We start from the raw sequence: 17,248 nt of genomic DNA, 5'->3' as shown, positions 1-17,248 counted from the left end.
GGGTCACGTCTAGCTTTTCATTATTCTGGGGGACTCTCCATCACATACGATCCAGTTTGCAGCACAGATTCTCTCCAACGGATTAGCTCTGATAGCATCTCAGCGTTCTCTTAGGCTCCCATCCTTAAGCTCTCAACCCTATCATCACCATAATTAATTTCCAGACATTCACATTTCTTTCTTAACGTAGAGGGCCACACCATGGCCTTTCCTGCTTTGCCTATCTTTTTTTTCAAAAGTTGGTAACCATTCATCACAGCACTCCAACTGCATGAGTCCTCCCAGCACATTTCTGTGATGGCCACTACATAATAGCTTTCTGACAGCACGATGGCTTCCAGCTCCTTCTGTTTGTTACCTATGCTGCATGCATTAGTGTAAATGTACCTCAGCTGGGCCAACTTTTGAGTGGCAGAAGGCCTAACGCCTCTTGACCATATTCAGTTGTTTCCATAGTAACCAACCTCACACTAACTCTTGTGTTGATCGTGCAAAAAGGTGTGTGACTCTCCTCCTTCACCAGGACACAAGACTGTGGGATCTTACCAGCACATTCCTTTCCCACAAGAGCAGGCCTGTTACATACTGGCTCATTTCTAGTGACTCCAGTTTCACCCCCACACCTCTTCATACCTAGTTCAAAGCTCTATAAATGAACCCCCTTTGCCTTGCCCCCCACAGGGGGGGGTTGAGGACTCATTTTGGTTTGGGGCTGCCTAGAGGCATTGTTGGGATCTTGAGGAGGGTCCTGAAGTCTCTACCTTCCCCAACATCATCAGAGGCCTTAATGCTGTTATGACAAAGCCAGAGGCAGGGCTGTGGGGACAGGTGCAGCCTGGCAACGTCACGGGGCCCGTGTCCTGCTGTAGGGTGAGGTGGAGGCACAGCAGGACCTGCCCAAAGTACGCCCTGAATAGCTCCAGGAGGGCAATCCTGCCCTGCACAGGACCCCCCTGCCCCCCCCCCCCACTTTTTTCACACACTCGGGAACCCCAAAAAGATAACGGGGTCAACTACAGCCCCCTACAGACCCACAATTACCCCCATAAGCGGGGGGGCTCAGATCTGGGGGTACCTGAACCCCAACAGAAATCCAAAAAGGGGGAGAAGCCACGGCTGGAGGGACGCTAAGAGCCCCAAACCCCCAGGGTGAACGAAGGGACCTCAAAGAGCAGCGCCGCCAAGCATGGCGTTCCCAGCCCCACCGAGTGATGGAGGTGTTCCACAACGGCCGCGAGCTCCGGAGGTCCCTGAAAACAAAAGCACCGCATCGGGATATCCAAAAGATGGACCGAGAACCCCTACTCCAAACAGAGACGCCCTCGCGCCCGGTAGGGCCAACGGACCCCGGTCAAAAGACGCGGCACAAGCAACGGGAGAATGAAGGGGAAAAAAAACAACGCCGCCGGAAAGCAGCGCCGTTAACGACAACGCCGCCGGAAAGTGACGCCGTCTCCATGGCAACGCGGCTGGCAGCGGCCTTCCTGATTGGCTGATCCGAGAGCCGCCCCTCCTCCTTCCCCCGACGGCGCCGCAGGGCATGCCGGGAAGCGCGGTCCTTCCGCCGCCGCGCGGGGGTTGCCGGGAAGCGGTGCGGTTCTATGGCGGAGCCGGCGGTGAGCGGGGCGGGCGTTTGGGGTGCCGTGGGGCGGGATGGGGGGCTGGGGGCTGTAAGTCTGTAAGTTCCGCGGGGCCTCCGGGGTGGCTGTAGGAGGGCTGTAGGAGCTGCGAGGGGGCCGTAGAGGCGTGCGGGTGGGCACGGGGCTGTCCGTGGGGTCGCGGAGCTGTAGAGGTGGTAGCGATGTGTGGAGCTGCTGGGGTCCTGGGAGCCGTAGCGGGGCTGCAGGGTCCCATAGGTGATCCCGTAAGCTGTGCGGGTCCCACAGGCAGTCCCGAGAGCTTTAGGGGTGCTCGACGGGCGCTCTGGGAGTACGGTAAGCGATCCTCCAGGTGACCATCTGGGTTGTGCTGTGGGGTGCTGAGAAGCGTGGGTGGGGAGCGACGGAGTGGGAATAGGGGCCCTGTGTGCGAGGTGCAGAGATAGAGGGGTGCTGTGGCAGCGGTGCAGGCGTTGCTGGGAGCAGCAGGCGTGGCTGTGGGAGTGCTCCAGGGGGCCGGCGAGGCACGGAGAGGGTATGGGGTTCAGCAGGCGATCCTGGGAGCCGCAGGGGCGCTGTGGGGTTGTGCGGTGCTCACGGGATGTCTGGGGGTTATGGGTGCTACAGAGGTTCTATAGGGCTGTGTTTGACCCGGCTCCCCCTGTGCAGCCCCCCGGGGGGCCGCAGCCCCGCGCCCGGCGCCTGGCGGCACTGCTGAACCGCAGCCTGCGGGTGCGCATGTCGGATGGGCGCACGCTGGTGGGAGCCTTCCTCTGCACCGACCGCGACGCCAACATCATCCTCGGCTCTGCGCAGGAATTCCTCAAGGCTGCAGGTAGGGGGCCACGGTGGGAAATGGGGCCGCAGGGACAGTGGGGACTCGGGGGCTGATGGGGGTGAAGGGAGTGATGAAATGGGGGCAGCGATGGGGAGGGCGGTGGGGGTACCAAGGGCTATGGGAGCGGGACCACGGGGAACGGTGGGGATGGGGACGCAGCGGTGAGGCTGACACGGGGCTGCTGTCCCCTGCAGATGCGTTCCCGGGCAGCGAGCCACGTGTGCTGGGCTTGGCCATGGTGCCTGGGCACCACATCGTGTCCATTGAGGTGGAGCGCGACGCCGCTGCCGCCCTGTGCTCCTGACGGCCCCACCATGGGACGGAGCCCTGAGTGTTGTGCATCTCTCGTGTGCCCTAACTCGTGATGAACGCCAGCCATGCAAAATGACCACCGGAACTGTGGTCCCTGCAGCCCCAGATGAGCCCCCGTGGTGGTCACGCTGTCACCACGTGATGCCGTCATTCCAGTCCCCTGCAAAGCAGGACACAGATGCCCCTTCCTCCCCCAAACACTCCATTTTCAACCTGAAACAGAGTTGTGCAGGTTAATTTAATCTCAGGTACAAAATGTTTCAGTGGGAGAGAGGGAGTACACGGCAGTCCTGGTCCCTTCTAACTGCGATAAAATTCTGCGGCCAAGGGGGGTCAGGGAGGAACAGGAACAAGGGGGGGGTTACCTTCGAAGAGGGTCTGGGTCAGCCACAGGGTTCAGCACCGTGGCGGCGAGGGATGGGAGGGGGCTGCTGATGCGGCCATCCCCCCGTGTTGCGGTGACACTGAGACACAACCCCCCAACAAGTACACCCCAGGGACCTGCACTGGGAGTCGGGAACCCCAGAGCTGCCCTCCCCTCACAGTAAGGCACCCCCCCCTACAGCACTTGATATAAAGTTTTAAAAAAAGGTGCAAAAATGATCATTTACAAAATAAAGATCCCCAAAATGCCCCCCCGTGGGATAGTTTTTGGTTGAAAACAGATGGGTCTGTCAAAGCTCCCCCCACTTCTAAGGTCCCTCTTAATGCTTTCTGGGTGGGGATGGGGGCAGAGCCCTCTCCCAGAGCCTCCCTGTGTTGTGGGGGCAGCGAGACCCACTTCACACTGATGGGAGATGGGGGCACTGAGCCCTCCCCCTTCCATAAGATGAGGGACACTGGGGACCCTGCCCACAGTGGGGGATAACAAGAGCTTCTGTGATGAGTGGGAAGGGTTGGTGACTGATTTCTGTTGACAACAAAACGTCTGCGTGCTTATGAAGAGATAAAGTAACTTATTTATCACTTTATTTCGCTCTTCATTCAAATATTTGACTAAATCCTAAGTTCTGGAGCAGGTCAGACTGGGCCCGCATTAAGTAGACAACTACAGAATATTTTCCAGCAGATCATAATGTGTGAACCACAGAAATGGCTGTGGAAGGGCCGTGGGTGACCCTGCTGTTAGGAAGAGCATACCAGACTCCAATCAGAACACGAGAATCCATCTCTGTCCAAGTCCCAGATGCATGGCCAGCAGCCAGAAGGACTGACCACGTGTCTGCCGGGCAGCACTGCTGGTCAATTGAGAACGAATGTGTGGCTGAAGAATCTGATGCTGATCTGGTAAAAAGTCTGCTTACATGAGCCCGTGTTTAAGGACACAACCACAAACACAGGGTCGCCCCAGTGATCCCTGCCAGGGCCTGCAGATTGCACCTGCCATGTTAAGGCATCTCAAAAATGGTGTTGGGAAGTGACTGCTCTGCATTTCTGTGGTGTCTCCGGGGCTTGTCTGTGTTCCCTCTCTATCCATTACTGAGGTTTCTGCAGTGAAACCTGGCGCTGGTTTCCGTACCTACCTGTTTGTAAGTTGTTTTCAGATTCTCAGTATTACCCATTCCTACGAAAACAGATTGCTGTTCTGTACCTTGGAATGGAATATTCCTCTGTGTTGCAGTATCTGGGATTTGTACTTCAGCACAAAATGTGAAATGTGAGCAGCTCAGTTCCAGGAGCGTTCCAACGCTGCGCAATGAGCGCTGCCTCCAAATGCGAAGTGGTTCCTACTGTTCCAGAGACCAAGCACTTCAGAAATGATGTAGGTACCTTGTATACAGTTGGGCACCAAACCAAAAGTGGAGCCTTGTGTGGATTTCACCAGCTGGGATTTGGAGACTCCAAGAGCCTGGACTGAGGGTGCGCAAGGAATAAGCTTATAGGAAATGGGTGGGTGGGAGGGGGGTGGCGGAAATTAAATGTTAAGAGGGTGTTTGGAGATATCAGGTGATATTGGTGGGGACTGAAGGCAAAGAATTTGAGGAGATGAAAATGAGGAGAGCGAGAGCTCCTCCTCCATTTCCAAAAGCCACGTGTCAGAATATCTCCATCCCCACGGGAGATGACCCAGGCACCTGGGCCCCACCTCAGAACCCTTGTTGCCTGGGCACCCTTGCATGCCAGTGCTGTGCTCTGGGACCATGGAGTGGTGGTGGGTGCCCCTCCTGCTGCTCCTGGTGCCCTGGCTTCCGGGGCTGCACCCCTGCCTGCTCTGCTTTGGGCCCCCCATTCAGTGGGCCCGGCTCTGCCGTGAGATCGCCAGGAGCTCTCAGAAGGACTCCCAGCACCAACACTGCCTGGAGGCCCTCGCAGAGGCTGCTGTGCCACTTGCCCCCGTCACTGTGGGTGGGTGGTGATGCCCACCCCAATGGGACCCTCTGCCCAAGGTCACCCGTCCTGACTGGTACCCTAGGGACCACCATCTCAATGGGATACTCAGATGAGCATTCTGGGGGCCCTCAAGCATGCCATGGTCTCTCCAGTCTTGAGGTGGACCCCCCCAGGCACCCCTCAGCCCCATCTGGCACTCTTCCAGCTGTGATATGGATCCCGGGGATGTCTGGGAATGCCAGACTTGTGTGGAATGCTGGATGGATCCCAGCCCTGGGCAGGGATGCAGTGTGGACTTCCAACAACTCCCAGAGCTACCCAAGATCTTGGAGATCTTCAGGGATACCTGACCCTTCCCAGTACCCCTATGCCCTGACCAGGACTCCGGGAATCAGCCCCCTCACCCTCCTCCAGTTCTTACTGGAACCCTCTAGCCCTGAGCCTCCAATCCTGACCATGTGGTGGTCCCAGTGCCCTTGTTGTGGTCCCAGGAGCAGGGCAGAGCGAAGCACTGCGGAAGATCGTGATGGATGCCTTGCATTTACTGGAGAAGCAGAAGGACAAGAGTGAGCAGGGATGAGACGTATGGGAGGTTTGGGGCACAGGGGACGGGACTCAGAGGATTTGGATGGGGATCCGTGGGAATATAGCATATATGGATTTCTGGCATGGTATAAGGGCATATCTGGGGAATGGTGAGGGTATATGGGTTTCAGGGTATAGAGGGTCTGGTGCTTTGGGGGGTATTTAGGGGCATATGAAACTCTGGGATGGGTATATGGGATCCAGATGAGTTGCACGGGGAATGTGTGGGATGAGTGGGGACAGGAGTCTTGACATTGGAAGATTTGGGGATGGGGGCATTGTCTGACGTGCACATCTGTGAGCCCCCAGAGCCTTTCGAGGTGTCCCTGCAAGAAGCCATCCAAATGATTTGGGTGAAGCTGAGCCAGTTGGAGCAAGGTATGGGGCCAGCAGGGACCCCCATCCAGGACTCCCACCCATGTGAACCCTGGGACTCCACCCCCCCAGCATCCCCACATGGGGCACACAGACACCCCTCTAGGTCTCCACCCTCCCTGGGCATCTCTTTCCTGGAGGCACCCCCAGGGACTCCATACCAGGGCTGGACAGGGCCTGGGCCCTTACAGCTCGTCACAGGGATGAGGACCCCTCGCGATCCCCAGTTTAACGATGCTTCCCCCAACCAGCTCCTGCCTGCATCCCCCCCTGCGGTGAGTGCCTTGTGTTTTGCCATCCCTCCGTCCCCAAATTCCCCTCGTACCCCCTGACACTGCCAAGCACCTCCTTCCCAGGGCACCAGCCGGCGGCCCGCATCTTCCAGTGCTCAACCTGCCGCCTCGTGGACTGCCAGTTCCCTGTAGACTGCCCAGGTAGGGGGCATGGGGACCGGGACGTCGCTGCCCAGGCTGTGTGTCTGCCCATGCCTGCTGCGAGCACCAGCAGTTGCACAGGGGCGCAGCGGCTCCTGCAGGTGCATGAGCACAGGTGAGTTCAGCTGGCGGTGCTCCCAGTTCAGGATGTGTGGGTCCACGAGGATGAAGCCATCACACTGCACTGCAACGTGCCCTTCGCCGTCCCTCCCGAGCTGCAGGTTACGTGGATGTTTGCCAAGGATGTAAGCAGCACGCACATGCAGTGCGTACAGACATCAGGAGGGGCCTGCGCATGGGGGCACTGCCGCTTATGTGTATGGGGCCAGCTGCGGGGGGCATTGCTTGTAATGAGATGAATGTGCACTGTAAGCAGCATGTGTGAGAGCGCATGGGGCAGGAACAGGTGAGCACCCGCACAAAGGGTGAGCGTGAGCACGAGATGGGTCTCCGTGTGTGTGCAGCTTCTCGTGCACTTCTGTGAAGGAAGTGACCCGTGCACGTGTTGTGCACCCTTGTGCACATGAGCACGTGAGCAGCATGCGTGGGACGTGAGGTGCAATGCACATGCATGAGTGTAGGACACGAGGAGCACATGGGGACACGACAAGCACGCATGTGACACGGGTGCCTTTGCGTGCACGCACCGATGGGCCGGGTTCCCCATGCCCCAGATACGCACGCAGGACCTGGCACTGTTTGAGGAGCTGCAAAGGAGGGGCATTGGGGAACCACCCAGCCTGACCGTGCAGGACCCCACTCTGGGAACCATTGCCTGTCGCCTGGGGGCCGCCTCTGAGACCCTGGCCCGCAAGTACTTCTACCTCAACGGTGTGCATGGATCGGAAGCCTCCAGGGCAGCATGGGGTGCAGAGGGACCCCGGGATCCACAGGTGCACGGGGTTGGAGGAGGTGGGCTACACGAGAGCAGAGTGCCTGCACAGCCGGGGCCCTGGTGAGAGGAGAGAGCAGAGCACATGTGCCCTGACCCCAGTTCCTCGTGGGGCAATGGGGTGTGTGGGGGCTCTGGGGGCCACCAGGTCTGTTCCAGAGCAGAGGCTGAAGGGGCTGCAAGGGTGTGTGGCTCCTGGCAAGAGTTCCCCACATGCCTGGCTGGGTCCCTGCAGTGTCAGGAGGAAGCGTGGAGGCCGAGCAGGGGCTCCAGGCCCGGTTCAGAGCTGTGCTGCGCTGGCCCCGGGGCAGAACCCCCCTGCACCTCGCCACATCCCTGCAGCTGGGACTGGTCCTTGGCTTCATCGGGCTTGTGCTGCTGCTGCTGCTGCTGCTGCTGTGAGCGCTCCTGACCTGCTGCACTCACCGTTCCCGTAGCTGGGGTCCCTCACAGACCTGCATCGGGTTACCAAACCCCCCTGAAGTCTCAGCACCTCAGGAATCCCTACAGATGTGAGGGGACCAGATGTCCCCCTCAGCACAGACTGCTGTGACTCCCCGCCTGACAGAGATCTTATTTTCCCCCGGGACTCCCTTTATCCTCTGACCCATACTTGGGGCTCCTCACTCACACCCAGGACCTCTCCACAGCACCCTGCTTTCCCCAGACTCCTTAGCTGCCCCTGAGACCCTGTCACTTTCCCTCAGTTTCTCCGGAATCACCACAGTCCCTCTAGGGCCCTGCTTACAGGTGACTCAGTTGACCCCACGACCTCAAGGCCCCATACTTTCACCCTTAGATCCTTCGGTTGCTTCCAGGACCCACGGGTGCCCCACAGCCCTCTTCCCTCACCTCCAACAGATGGGGATATGAGGTCTCCTTTCCCCTCCTGCTCTCTCTCCATCCTTCTCACCTCCTCCTAGGGCCTCCTGGCGATGCTGCCGAAAATCTCTGGAGCCTCCCAGACCCCAGTGACTCCCAGGCACCCCATGGACCTGGACACCAGGGCCCCAAAGGGAGTGTGGATTCATGTGGACTTACACTAGGATCTTTCCCTGAGGGTCAAAGCATCAGCAGTTGCTCATCGTGCATTGTCCGTGGGGTGTAGCGGAGACTTCTGGGTCCTTCTCCTGACTCTTTGCCTGTATGGACTGGGGGAGAATTTGCCTTTGCTTTTGTTACAAATTATAATCATAGTGTCTTATTCATTTTTGGGAGAGAGAAGGTATGGGATGGGAGGAGATGACTCAACCCCGCAGAGGCAGGAGCCGCTGTGTGCAGCCCCAGGAGAGCCGTGTCAGAGAGTCCAACGCAGCCAGAGAGCGCCTGTTGTCCCAACTCACTGCTTGGGTATAAAGGCAGCAGCACAGCAGTGACATGCTCTGAGAACACAGAGTGGCCAGGGACAGAGCTGCACCACCTCTGCTGCTGCTGCTGTCATGGAGCTTAATGCACTGGAGCTCTTCCCAAATGGAGCAAACAAGTCACGCAGTCGTGTCTTGTCCTCCGCACTGAGATCTCTCTGTGCTGAGAAGCACCTGTGCAAAGGCATGTAGATATCCTTGAAGTGCAGGAGCTGGAATCCTAAACTCATTTGATATGTGGTGGGCTCCTTGTCTTCGTGATAAACTGTCACCATCTCGGAGCTGCCCCACGCGCCCTTCCTGATGGGCAGTGCTGCTTCACAAGGAGCTGAGTTCAATAGGAAATCCACGGTGAGAAGAATTCCTGCAGTACAAAGAGCAGAGAAAACGTGGGCTTGCTCTGAAAGACTTGAGCAAGGGAGATTTATCCTTGGTGGAAAGGATTGGGTCAGGGAACACTTGAGCAAGTTGGATGTGGACAAGTTCCTGGGTGCTGAGGGATGCACCCACAGCTATTTGGGTGCGGGTGGGTGTCACTGCGTGGGCACGCACCATCAGCTTTGATTGGCCGTGGCACCTGCAAGAAGCATCCAAAAACTGGAGGAAAGCAAACAGAAGGGGAAAAGGAGGAGGGCAACTGTGGCCCCTCTCTGCCCCCAGCTCACGCTTTGCAACACCACAGTTCCCATCCATGTGTGCTCTGATCTCCTCTGCCGCCCTCCATGCACACCTCAGCCCCTGCCATTCCTTACACGCAAATTTTATCCCCTCTATGTACCTTCCAATCCCCTCTGTTGCCTTCTAAGTACTCTCAGATCTCTGTGTCCCACCCCAACCACCTGTGGATTTGTCCAGCTCCTAGCACCTCAGATGCCCTCCATTCTCACCATGACCACTCAAGGTCTCTCCAGTCCCCAGAGTTTGCTCTCCCTGCTGGATGAGGACTGGCATTCAAGTGTTTGTTCAAAAGCAGCGCCCTTCAGAGCTCTCAGCTATGCCGTTCCCAGCAGGAATTTCATCCAAGGAGCTGAGCACTCACAGCAGAGAGCATTCTGAGCACTCTTGCTGGCACAGGCGTTGTTTTCTTTGCAGCTGTATGCCAGGCACCACGGTCACTTTCTTCTCAGGTCCTGTTTTCTGAGGGCCAGAAGGGAACTCACTCGGATTCCCACCCCCAGGAGAAAGGAGACTGCGTGGATCAGATGTGCTCACCCCACCCACTGCAGATGGCCATACAAGTGCCTCTCCCACTGCAGCCCCACGGCTCTGCGTGTCAGAGGGAGCCCCGTGCTGCAGCCATGGGTGAGTGCGGGGCTGGGGAGGACTGCTTGTGGGGCACCACGAGAGGCTCTGAGCGCTGCCCTGATGGGGACTGGGGGCATCAGCACACACAGAGGGCCGCGCTCCCCTGCACCCCTTCATGCCCACCCTGCTGGTGAGCCCAGTCAGGTCCTGCTTTAAGGCCAGGAAGGTTATCCTGTGAGGACTCAGCTCGGTCAGCTGTCGGTGCTGTGCTCCACCTTACCCTGCCTCGTGCATGGCTTTGGGGACAGGGAAAGGGCAAGCTGCTCACCCCTTGGGCAGAGCAGCAGAGACCTTCACTCCCCATCTGGCACAGAGCACAGCGAATGTTGTGTGTTCCTGCATCTCACATGTGAGTGCTGGAGCCAGGAGGTTTCCCACCTCATGTCTCAACGTTTTTATATCTTTTCCCTTTTCTAGTAACCCAGTGCCTTCTACTCCTTGCTTGTGTGCTGGTCTTAGCTGCCCCAGTCTTCTCCTTGCCTTCACAAACCCTAAACACTTTCAAGAAAACCTTCTCCGACACTTCGACAAATGCTTTGAAGAAAAACAGTAAGGAGTATTCCATGGGTATTGCAGTGCTCTCACCAACCCCATTGTCATTTCTTGGTCTGAGCCAACCAAGGAGTGCTCTCACCGTCTCCTTGTGTCAGATAAGATGTAAAACCACTTGTTTCCTGCTGCAGGTTGGCCCAAGGACTGCAGTGAGATTTCTGCAGGCAGCCCCAGTGGCGTCTACATCATCCAGCCCTCAGGGCTCCACCCCATCGTGGTGTACTGCGAGATGAACGTGACAGACGGGGGCTGGACGGTCATCCAGAGGAACCGCTACAACACAGACATCACCTGGGCCGAGTCCTGGAGCACCTACAAGTACGGCTTTGGGAACGTGCGCGGCGACTACTGGCTGGGCACCGAGTACATCCACCAGATCGCCAAGCAGAAGGTCTACCAGGTCAGGTTCGTCATCCAGGATGCCTCCAACAACATCAGGTTCGCAGAGTACAACCTCTTCAGTCTGGACGATGAGTCCCAGGGCTACCGGCTGCGGCTGGGCTCCTACATAGGCACAGCAGGGAATGCCATGGACTCAGACAATCCCAGTAACATGCACAACAACATGAAATTCTCCACCAAAGATTGGGATCAGGACACTTCAAGGAAGAACTGTGCATCCCGCTCTGGGGGTGGGTGGTGGTTTTCGTCCTGTTATTCCGTGCGGCTGAATTTCAAGGGTGGCATGACATAGTGTCTTACTTATTTCTGGGAGAGAACATATGGCTGTTGCCGCCTGTGCTCATCCTACAGAATAAAACTGCTTTCAGAACCAACACAGACATGTGAAAATGTCTTTCATCTGCTGCCAGCATTAGCCAGGAGCAGACCTGTGGCTCCTGTTTCAATAAGAAATCAGAGAGGAATATTTTCAATGAAACAAATGGGGAATTAAAGACAAAACTAGAGTTCATCTGGAGGGCAAGCGAGGAAGACCCTGGATGAAATAAAAGACTGTTAGTTGGACTGTCATGTTGATGAAAGGACACTAGACCTATTACTAGAGTAATAGAGACCACGGAATAGAGGATTTGGAACTTCATAAATCACTATCTGAGGTAGGTGTGTATATGTTAATTACCTCTCAGGTAATTGATGAATATGTACTATCAATTGAAATATAATGGACTCTGAACCATGTCATCTTTGAAGCACTTAAGGTGGAATATCCCTAGTGCTTCCCAGTGTCACTAATAAAGAATACCTGTTCCTATGCATCCATTTCTTTGATCCAAAACTAATGTATTAGAAAAAGTAAAGAAATAGGAGAGAATACAATATAAAAGGAATCAACAGTAGTAAATCAAGCAAATGGGAGAGAAACGTCTTCCTAACTGCGCTGCGGAATGGCAGTGTGGCCAGAAGGGCCATGCTTACTTCACCTTTCCTCACAGAAACCATGTGGGGATGTGCAACGCTGCTGGGAACTGTAGTTCCCACCTATCGACCCCAAGAACTGCAGCTTCACAGCATACAGCTCTGACAGCATACTGCATGATGTTCTGATATGGAATTCCTGTGAAAAACTGTGACAGTGAGGGAATAAAGAAACTTCTTCTTAAAGCAGTGATGGAAATGCACTAACCTTGGGTCAGATTGCCACTATTGGCATTAGCCCAAATAGAGGCAATACCTAGAGGAGACAGAGGGTTCTTCTCTATGGAATGCCCTACCCAAATAATCCCCAACCTGGAGGAGAGAAGCAACCAAGCAATATATAGCTCACGCAAGATGGGGAGGTGTGAGTGTGGTGAGGGTGTGCTCTGCCTTTAAACCCAGGACAGGAATGGCTCAGCAATGTCCCGTTCCTTCCCCCAACTTATGGGTGAGGTTTCTCAGTGGAGTGAGAACAGCCCATAGCGGGAGTGGGGTGTGTGAGAGTGGTGGAGACAGCTCCTAATAGGGAAGCAGAAATGTGCTCTACATAGAGCCATAAGCTCATTGGGCTGCCTCAAAGCACTGGAAGGAGGTATTGCACAGCACACTGTGGTGTGGCAGAAACAGCAGCTGTGCTTGGAAACTGGAACAGATTTGCAAACACCTTCTGTGGAGGGTGAATGTGTGAATCCTGATCTCTCTGGGCCAGAGTGAGTGAAGACTTGGGTGGATAGCGCTAGGACAAAGAGGAATGGTTTTAAAGTGAGACAGGTGAGGTTTAGGTAAGATATTAGTGGGAAGTCTTTCACTCTGACGGTGGTGAGGCGCTGGAACAGGTTGCCCAAGGAGGCTGTGGATGCCCCATTCCTGCAGGCATTCAAGGCCAGGCTGGATGTGGCTCTGGGCAGCCTGGTCTGCTGGTTGTCGACCCTGCACGTAGCAGGGGGTTGAAACGAGATGGTCATTGTGGTCCTTTTCAACCCAAGCCATTCTATGATTCTATGATATGATTCTACGACTCCTGGCCTGTCTGGGCCGGACTGGGCAAAGAAAAATTGTCTGGTGCCACGTATGCACTCCAGAACAGAGTGAACAACAAGAACACGTGTACTTCATTTACATGTATCTTTGGTACGAGCTAAAAAAGAGGGCAACCAAATCATCATGCTGGTGGCTGCACACGGCTGAGCTGGCCGTGCCAGACGGAAGGGACTTTCAGTGCACTTCCCCGCTGGGATTCTCTCCCTTGCAGGTGACGCTGATCAAGCCCCAGGAGCCCCGGGCGGCACGGGGCTGGAACTGAGAGCTCGGTCCAACTGCAGGTGCCGGCAGCGTGCGCTACAGCTTTTTCCTGGCTGGAGTGCGAGGCGGAAAAGGCGTGGAGGGCGCGGCTTCAGGCCAGCCGGGAGATGTCACAGCACAGATGACATCACCCGGAGCCCGCGTGCTGTCACAATGCACTGCCATGACGACGCCGGGCCCTCCCCAAGGACAGCTGCCCGCCGGCTCCAGGCACCTCATTCGTGAGCTGTGCTGCCCGCAGCCGCTCGCCGTGCGCTGTGCCCGAGAGCAGCCCCAGCAGCAGACCAGCTCAGCCTCTTCGCGCTCGTCCTCCAAGGCTCTCAGAGGTGAGGGAGAGCTCCAAAACGCTTCAGGCTGCAGAGCCCGGCCGCAGGATGCGGGCTTAGCTCCGCTGTGCGCGAGGGGCGTGCAGCACGAGACTGGCAGGACTGCCGTGAGCAGGAGAAATTGCTGCCGGCCCTTCTGGCTCGGGAGCTGCAAGCCATGTGGCGGGCGGCTCGCGGCTGGGCAAATGAGACAGCCCTCTCCTGCCTGCCCCTCTGGGCTCCGAGGGGCGGGGGGCAGGAAGCAAAGCTCACCCGCGGCCTCTGCCGGGGCAGCCCGTCACTAACTCCTCTGCTCTTGCCTTTAGGTTTGGAGGCACGTGCCTGCCAGCATGGACGGAGCCTGGGTGGGGACGTGGAGACCTCATCGCCCACGCGGCCTCATCTCGGCCCAGTTCCCCAGCCCCGGGCCCCAGTACTCCATCCCGGGGACAACAGGTACAGCGGCCATCCCCAGGGCGGGGCGCGCATCGGGGACATCACGGGGCAGAGCAGCTCCCGAGCCTTTCCCCGTTCCGGCAGAGCCTCCCACAGACTCAGCTCGGCAGCTGCACAGAGGCGCTCTGGGGGCTCTCGCTATGGAGTGCCTGCACGCGTGGTGCGGGAAGGCCTTTGGAAACTGCTGGCTACAGGCAGCGTGCTGGCCAAAGCTCCGCTCTCTTTTTCCGGTGACTTTGCAAGGCGCTGGCTCAGCCGTTTGCACTCAGGGGCTGACTCTTGTGCGCTGCGAGGCCCCGCACGGCTCGCCTCTGTTGGTCTGGGAGGAAGAAGTCACGGGAAGGGAATGTCAGGGGGCCAGGCGCCTAACTGCGCCTAACTGCTCCACAGGAGCTTGAAACGTGCAGCTGCTCAGGGGTGTGCTCTCTTCTGCTTTTCCTCCTAGGTTTCGTGGGCCACAGCCCCACCAAAGCCCGTGCCCCCGCATACACGTTTCGCGGGACCAAACCGCCTGCGGCCGAGAGCTGCGGGCCAGGTCCCTGCTACTTTGTGGAGCCCGCCATCTCCAGGAACGGGAAGTACGTGGCTCCAAGCGCCCACCTTCACGGACGACCCATGACGGAGACCACCGTCACCCCCGGACCCAGTGAGTACCACTTCTGCAGCGCTTCCCCCACACAGGACGAGCACGGGGCGTTTGCCCTGGGTCAGCTCGCGCCCTGATGGAGCTGTAGGTCTTTTGCGAGAGAACACAAACGGCTCTGAGCAGCGATAAACGCCCTCGGAGAAGGACCGCTGCCCAGCACCACGGGCTGAGGGCACAAGGACCCCGCGTCCGAAAAGAGCAAAGAGTCAGGGGCTGACAGGAGGGACAGCACGGCAGGACATAGTGGCGGGGCACGGAAAAGCGTCCCCGCGTGCTGCCTGGGTCCCCCAGCAATCCTGCAGCTCTTCAGAAGACCCTTTCCTCGGGCCATTGTCTCTGCGGCTGCAGAGGGAGACCAGTGCTTCACAGCTTTCTTCCTCTTCTCCTCTGCCCCAGGTGACTACCGCACCGAGGCAGCCAACAGGCACATCTTCAAGTGCCCCCCGGTGCAGTCCATGGCCTTCCGGCGGGAGCCCTTGCGGACAGACCACCCTCCAGGTACGCCGACCCTGGCAAAGGCAGAGCCTTCAGCCTGAGCATCGTCCAGGGACGGGCTGCTGCTCAGCACCAGCAGCGGGCCTACTGCGCAGCCTGCGCAGCGCTGGGGCCGCAAGCTTTCTGGCATGACCAACACCTCTCGGCCCGCAGCGGCTCCAGCTGCTCGGGCTCAGAGCTGCCGGCACTGGCCCAGTGCCAGAGTAGAGGGAGGAACTGGCAGAGGGGCGAGACCTCCCAGCAGCAGGCTGGGCAGGCTGCCCCTCTCTGCTGCTTCCATCTCCTCCGGCCCCTCGCGCACACGCTCTCTGCTGCTCCTCCTGCAGGTCCGGGCACCTACACACTGCCCAGGCTGATGGGCCCCAATACGGCCTACACGTCGGCCAGCCCCTGCTACTCCATGAGGGGAAGGAGCCAGCGCGGCCGCTTTGACGAAGACCTCGCCAAGGTGAGCTCTGCTGCTCCTCTTTTCCATGTTAGCATCCAAAGCTGGGCTGCTCTCCCTGTGCCACAGGGGCTTCCAAGCCTGCTGCACCTTTGCTTAACGCAGGCTTCCAGGGAAAGAGAGAGCCTTGAATGTGATCCCAGCCCCGTGCGCCCATGACTCTCTTGCAGACTCCGGGTCCTGCGGCGTTGCCCAAAGTAGCTGTGGATGCCTACAAGACCAGGGCGCCCGCGTACACCATGGCAGCCCGACCAAAACCCGCAGAGGGCAAAGCAGCGAAGCCTGGGCCAGCAGACTACAGCGTAGGCCGGGTAAGGCAGCTAGCTGCTCAGCTCTTCCCCTCTGTTTCACAAGCACAGCCTTCACGCCTCTCCCCCTTCCCCCAAGGCTTCCTCCGGCCAAAGAGCTTCTGGCCGCAGGGACCAAGTGCCGGACAGCAGGCCTGCTCCCTGCCCTCGTGCCACCTCCGAGCAGAGGAAGGGACAGACAGCACAGCATGCAGCTTTTCCTCCCTCTGCTCCCTTTCCCTTCACGGGGCGTGCTGGTCCTTCACAAGCTCTTCTGGGGGACGCAGCTCAGAATGGCTCCAAGCGGCACACCCCCAGCGTAGGAGAGTTAGCTGCGAGGTCCCAGGTGCACATCCAGCCCTCTCCGAGACAGGAGGTGCCCGTTAGCGCACCTCCTGTCAGGCCAGCCCAGCTCCCTGAGCCAGCTCTGCTCCAGCTGCAGCGGCCCTGCGCTGGCGCTCAGCCCTGCCCAGAGAGGCACCCGGGACGGTCTGGCATCGGGAGGGGTGCGGGACAGCAGGGTGCGAGGGCAGCAGAGAAGACAAGGGCCCTTGTGGATCTGCCTTTCCTTTTCGCCCTTCCAGGTGACGCTGATCAAGCCCCAGGCGCCTGCATCCACTTTTGGAATCCGGCACTCCCTCTACACAACCCCTCTGATTGTGGAATAAAACAGCCAAGTCTGGAAGGCCGCCTTTGCTTTCCTGGGACGGAAGGGGACGGGAAGACACCAATCAAATGCCGATTTCCACTTGATTCCATTTCCCTCTATCGACTTGGGCTTTTGCCCATTTTACTCTTGAACGTTAACAATTGGAGTAAGTCATCAATAAAATCAACTCAACACCTATATGTATGCTTTCCGGTTACTCCTTTTTCCTCGCTGCTGCACACAGGAATGTGCCAGCGCTTCCTGAAGCCTTTCAAACTTCAGTGCGTTGGAAACCTCTGATGCTTGCTTGGTCAGCCATTTGCGTTACTGATGTCTGCCACGTGCTGAAGTAAAGACTAAACGAAGCAAATAGCAAAGGGAGGCTGGCCGTGGGCGGTGCATCCCTTCCAGCGCCGACAGGTAGATTTTAGGGAGATGCCCGGGGCTTACAGGACAACGGTTCCAATGTTGGTTCGACCAGTTTATTGCAGATCTTAATCAGGGAGATGGGGAAGGGGAGGACGGACACTATTATGAATGAGGGGAACGGGGAAGGGAAGGGGGCCAATAGGACAGATAGGAAAGAAGCAGCAAGGAGTCTCTGTAGGAAGCAAGAAGGAGATACTCACCACCGTGGATGCAGCGTGGTTCATAGTTCAGTCATTGATCTTCAGTAGTGGTGGGTCGTCGGGCATTGTTG

At 57.6% G+C, this 17,248-nt stretch overlaps 4 protein-coding genes across 6 annotated transcripts; all 4 read left to right on the top strand.

Annotated features, from left to right (window-relative positions):
• The first annotated feature begins 1,459 nt into the window (after nucleotides 1-1,459).
• LOC149915297 (N-alpha-acetyltransferase 38, NatC auxiliary subunit-like) lies at nucleotides 1,460-3,719 on the top strand. Its single transcript, XM_090122371.1, has 3 exons — nucleotides 1,460-1,616; nucleotides 2,268-2,433; nucleotides 2,631-3,719. The coding sequence occupies exons 1-3, from the start codon at nucleotides 1,602-1,604 to the stop codon at nucleotides 2,738-2,740; spliced, it is 291 nt and encodes a 96-aa protein (XP_089978497.1). The 5' UTR covers nucleotides 1,460-1,601; the 3' UTR covers nucleotides 2,741-3,719.
• Nucleotides 3,720-4,662: 943 nt separating this feature from the next.
• Nucleotides 4,663-11,797, top strand: LOC149915296 (uncharacterized). 3 transcript variants are annotated; one of them, XM_090122368.1, is made up of 9 exons: nucleotides 4,663-5,094; nucleotides 5,571-5,645; nucleotides 5,974-6,042; nucleotides 6,291-6,473; nucleotides 6,615-6,718; nucleotides 7,148-7,366; nucleotides 9,908-10,031; nucleotides 10,452-10,583; nucleotides 10,718-11,797. In XM_090122368.1, exons 1-9 carry the CDS (start codon nucleotides 4,866-4,868, stop codon nucleotides 11,278-11,280), a joined length of 1,698 nt encoding a protein of 565 aa, XP_089978494.1. In that variant the 5' UTR covers nucleotides 4,663-4,865; the 3' UTR covers nucleotides 11,281-11,797. The 3 variants fall into 3 exon arrangements, with proteins under 3 accessions (XP_089978494.1, XP_089978496.1, XP_089978495.1); XM_090122370.1 differs by lacking the exon at nucleotides 7,148-7,366; XM_090122369.1 differs by lacking the exon at nucleotides 7,148-7,366 and having other exon boundaries at nucleotides 9,857-10,031.
• A 1,631-nt stretch (nucleotides 11,798-13,428) lies between these two features.
• On the top strand, nucleotides 13,429-16,748 carry LOC149915295 (uncharacterized). Its single transcript, XM_090122778.1, has 4 exons — nucleotides 13,429-13,591; nucleotides 13,897-14,343; nucleotides 14,394-14,672; nucleotides 15,069-16,748. Exons 1-4 carry the CDS (start codon nucleotides 13,429-13,431, stop codon nucleotides 15,206-15,208), a joined length of 1,029 nt encoding a protein of 342 aa, XP_089978904.1. The 3' UTR covers nucleotides 15,209-16,748.
• LOC149915294 (uncharacterized) lies at nucleotides 15,220-16,748 on the top strand. Its single transcript, XM_090122609.1, has 2 exons — nucleotides 15,220-15,615; nucleotides 15,783-16,748. Exons 1-2 carry the CDS (start codon nucleotides 15,523-15,525, stop codon nucleotides 16,284-16,286), a joined length of 597 nt encoding a protein of 198 aa, XP_089978735.1. The 5' UTR covers nucleotides 15,220-15,522; the 3' UTR covers nucleotides 16,287-16,748.
• Nucleotides 16,749-17,248: the final 500 nt, after the last annotated feature.

The sequence above is a fragment of the Phasianus colchicus genome, chromosome 21 (genome assembly GCF_987193195.1).
Source record: "Phasianus colchicus chromosome 21, bPhaCol1.hap1.1, whole genome shotgun sequence".
Taxonomy (NCBI): domain Eukaryota; kingdom Metazoa; phylum Chordata; class Aves; order Galliformes; family Phasianidae; genus Phasianus; species Phasianus colchicus.
Note: the sequence above shows the minus strand (reverse complement) of the source record. Positions and strands in the feature narration are given on the sequence as shown.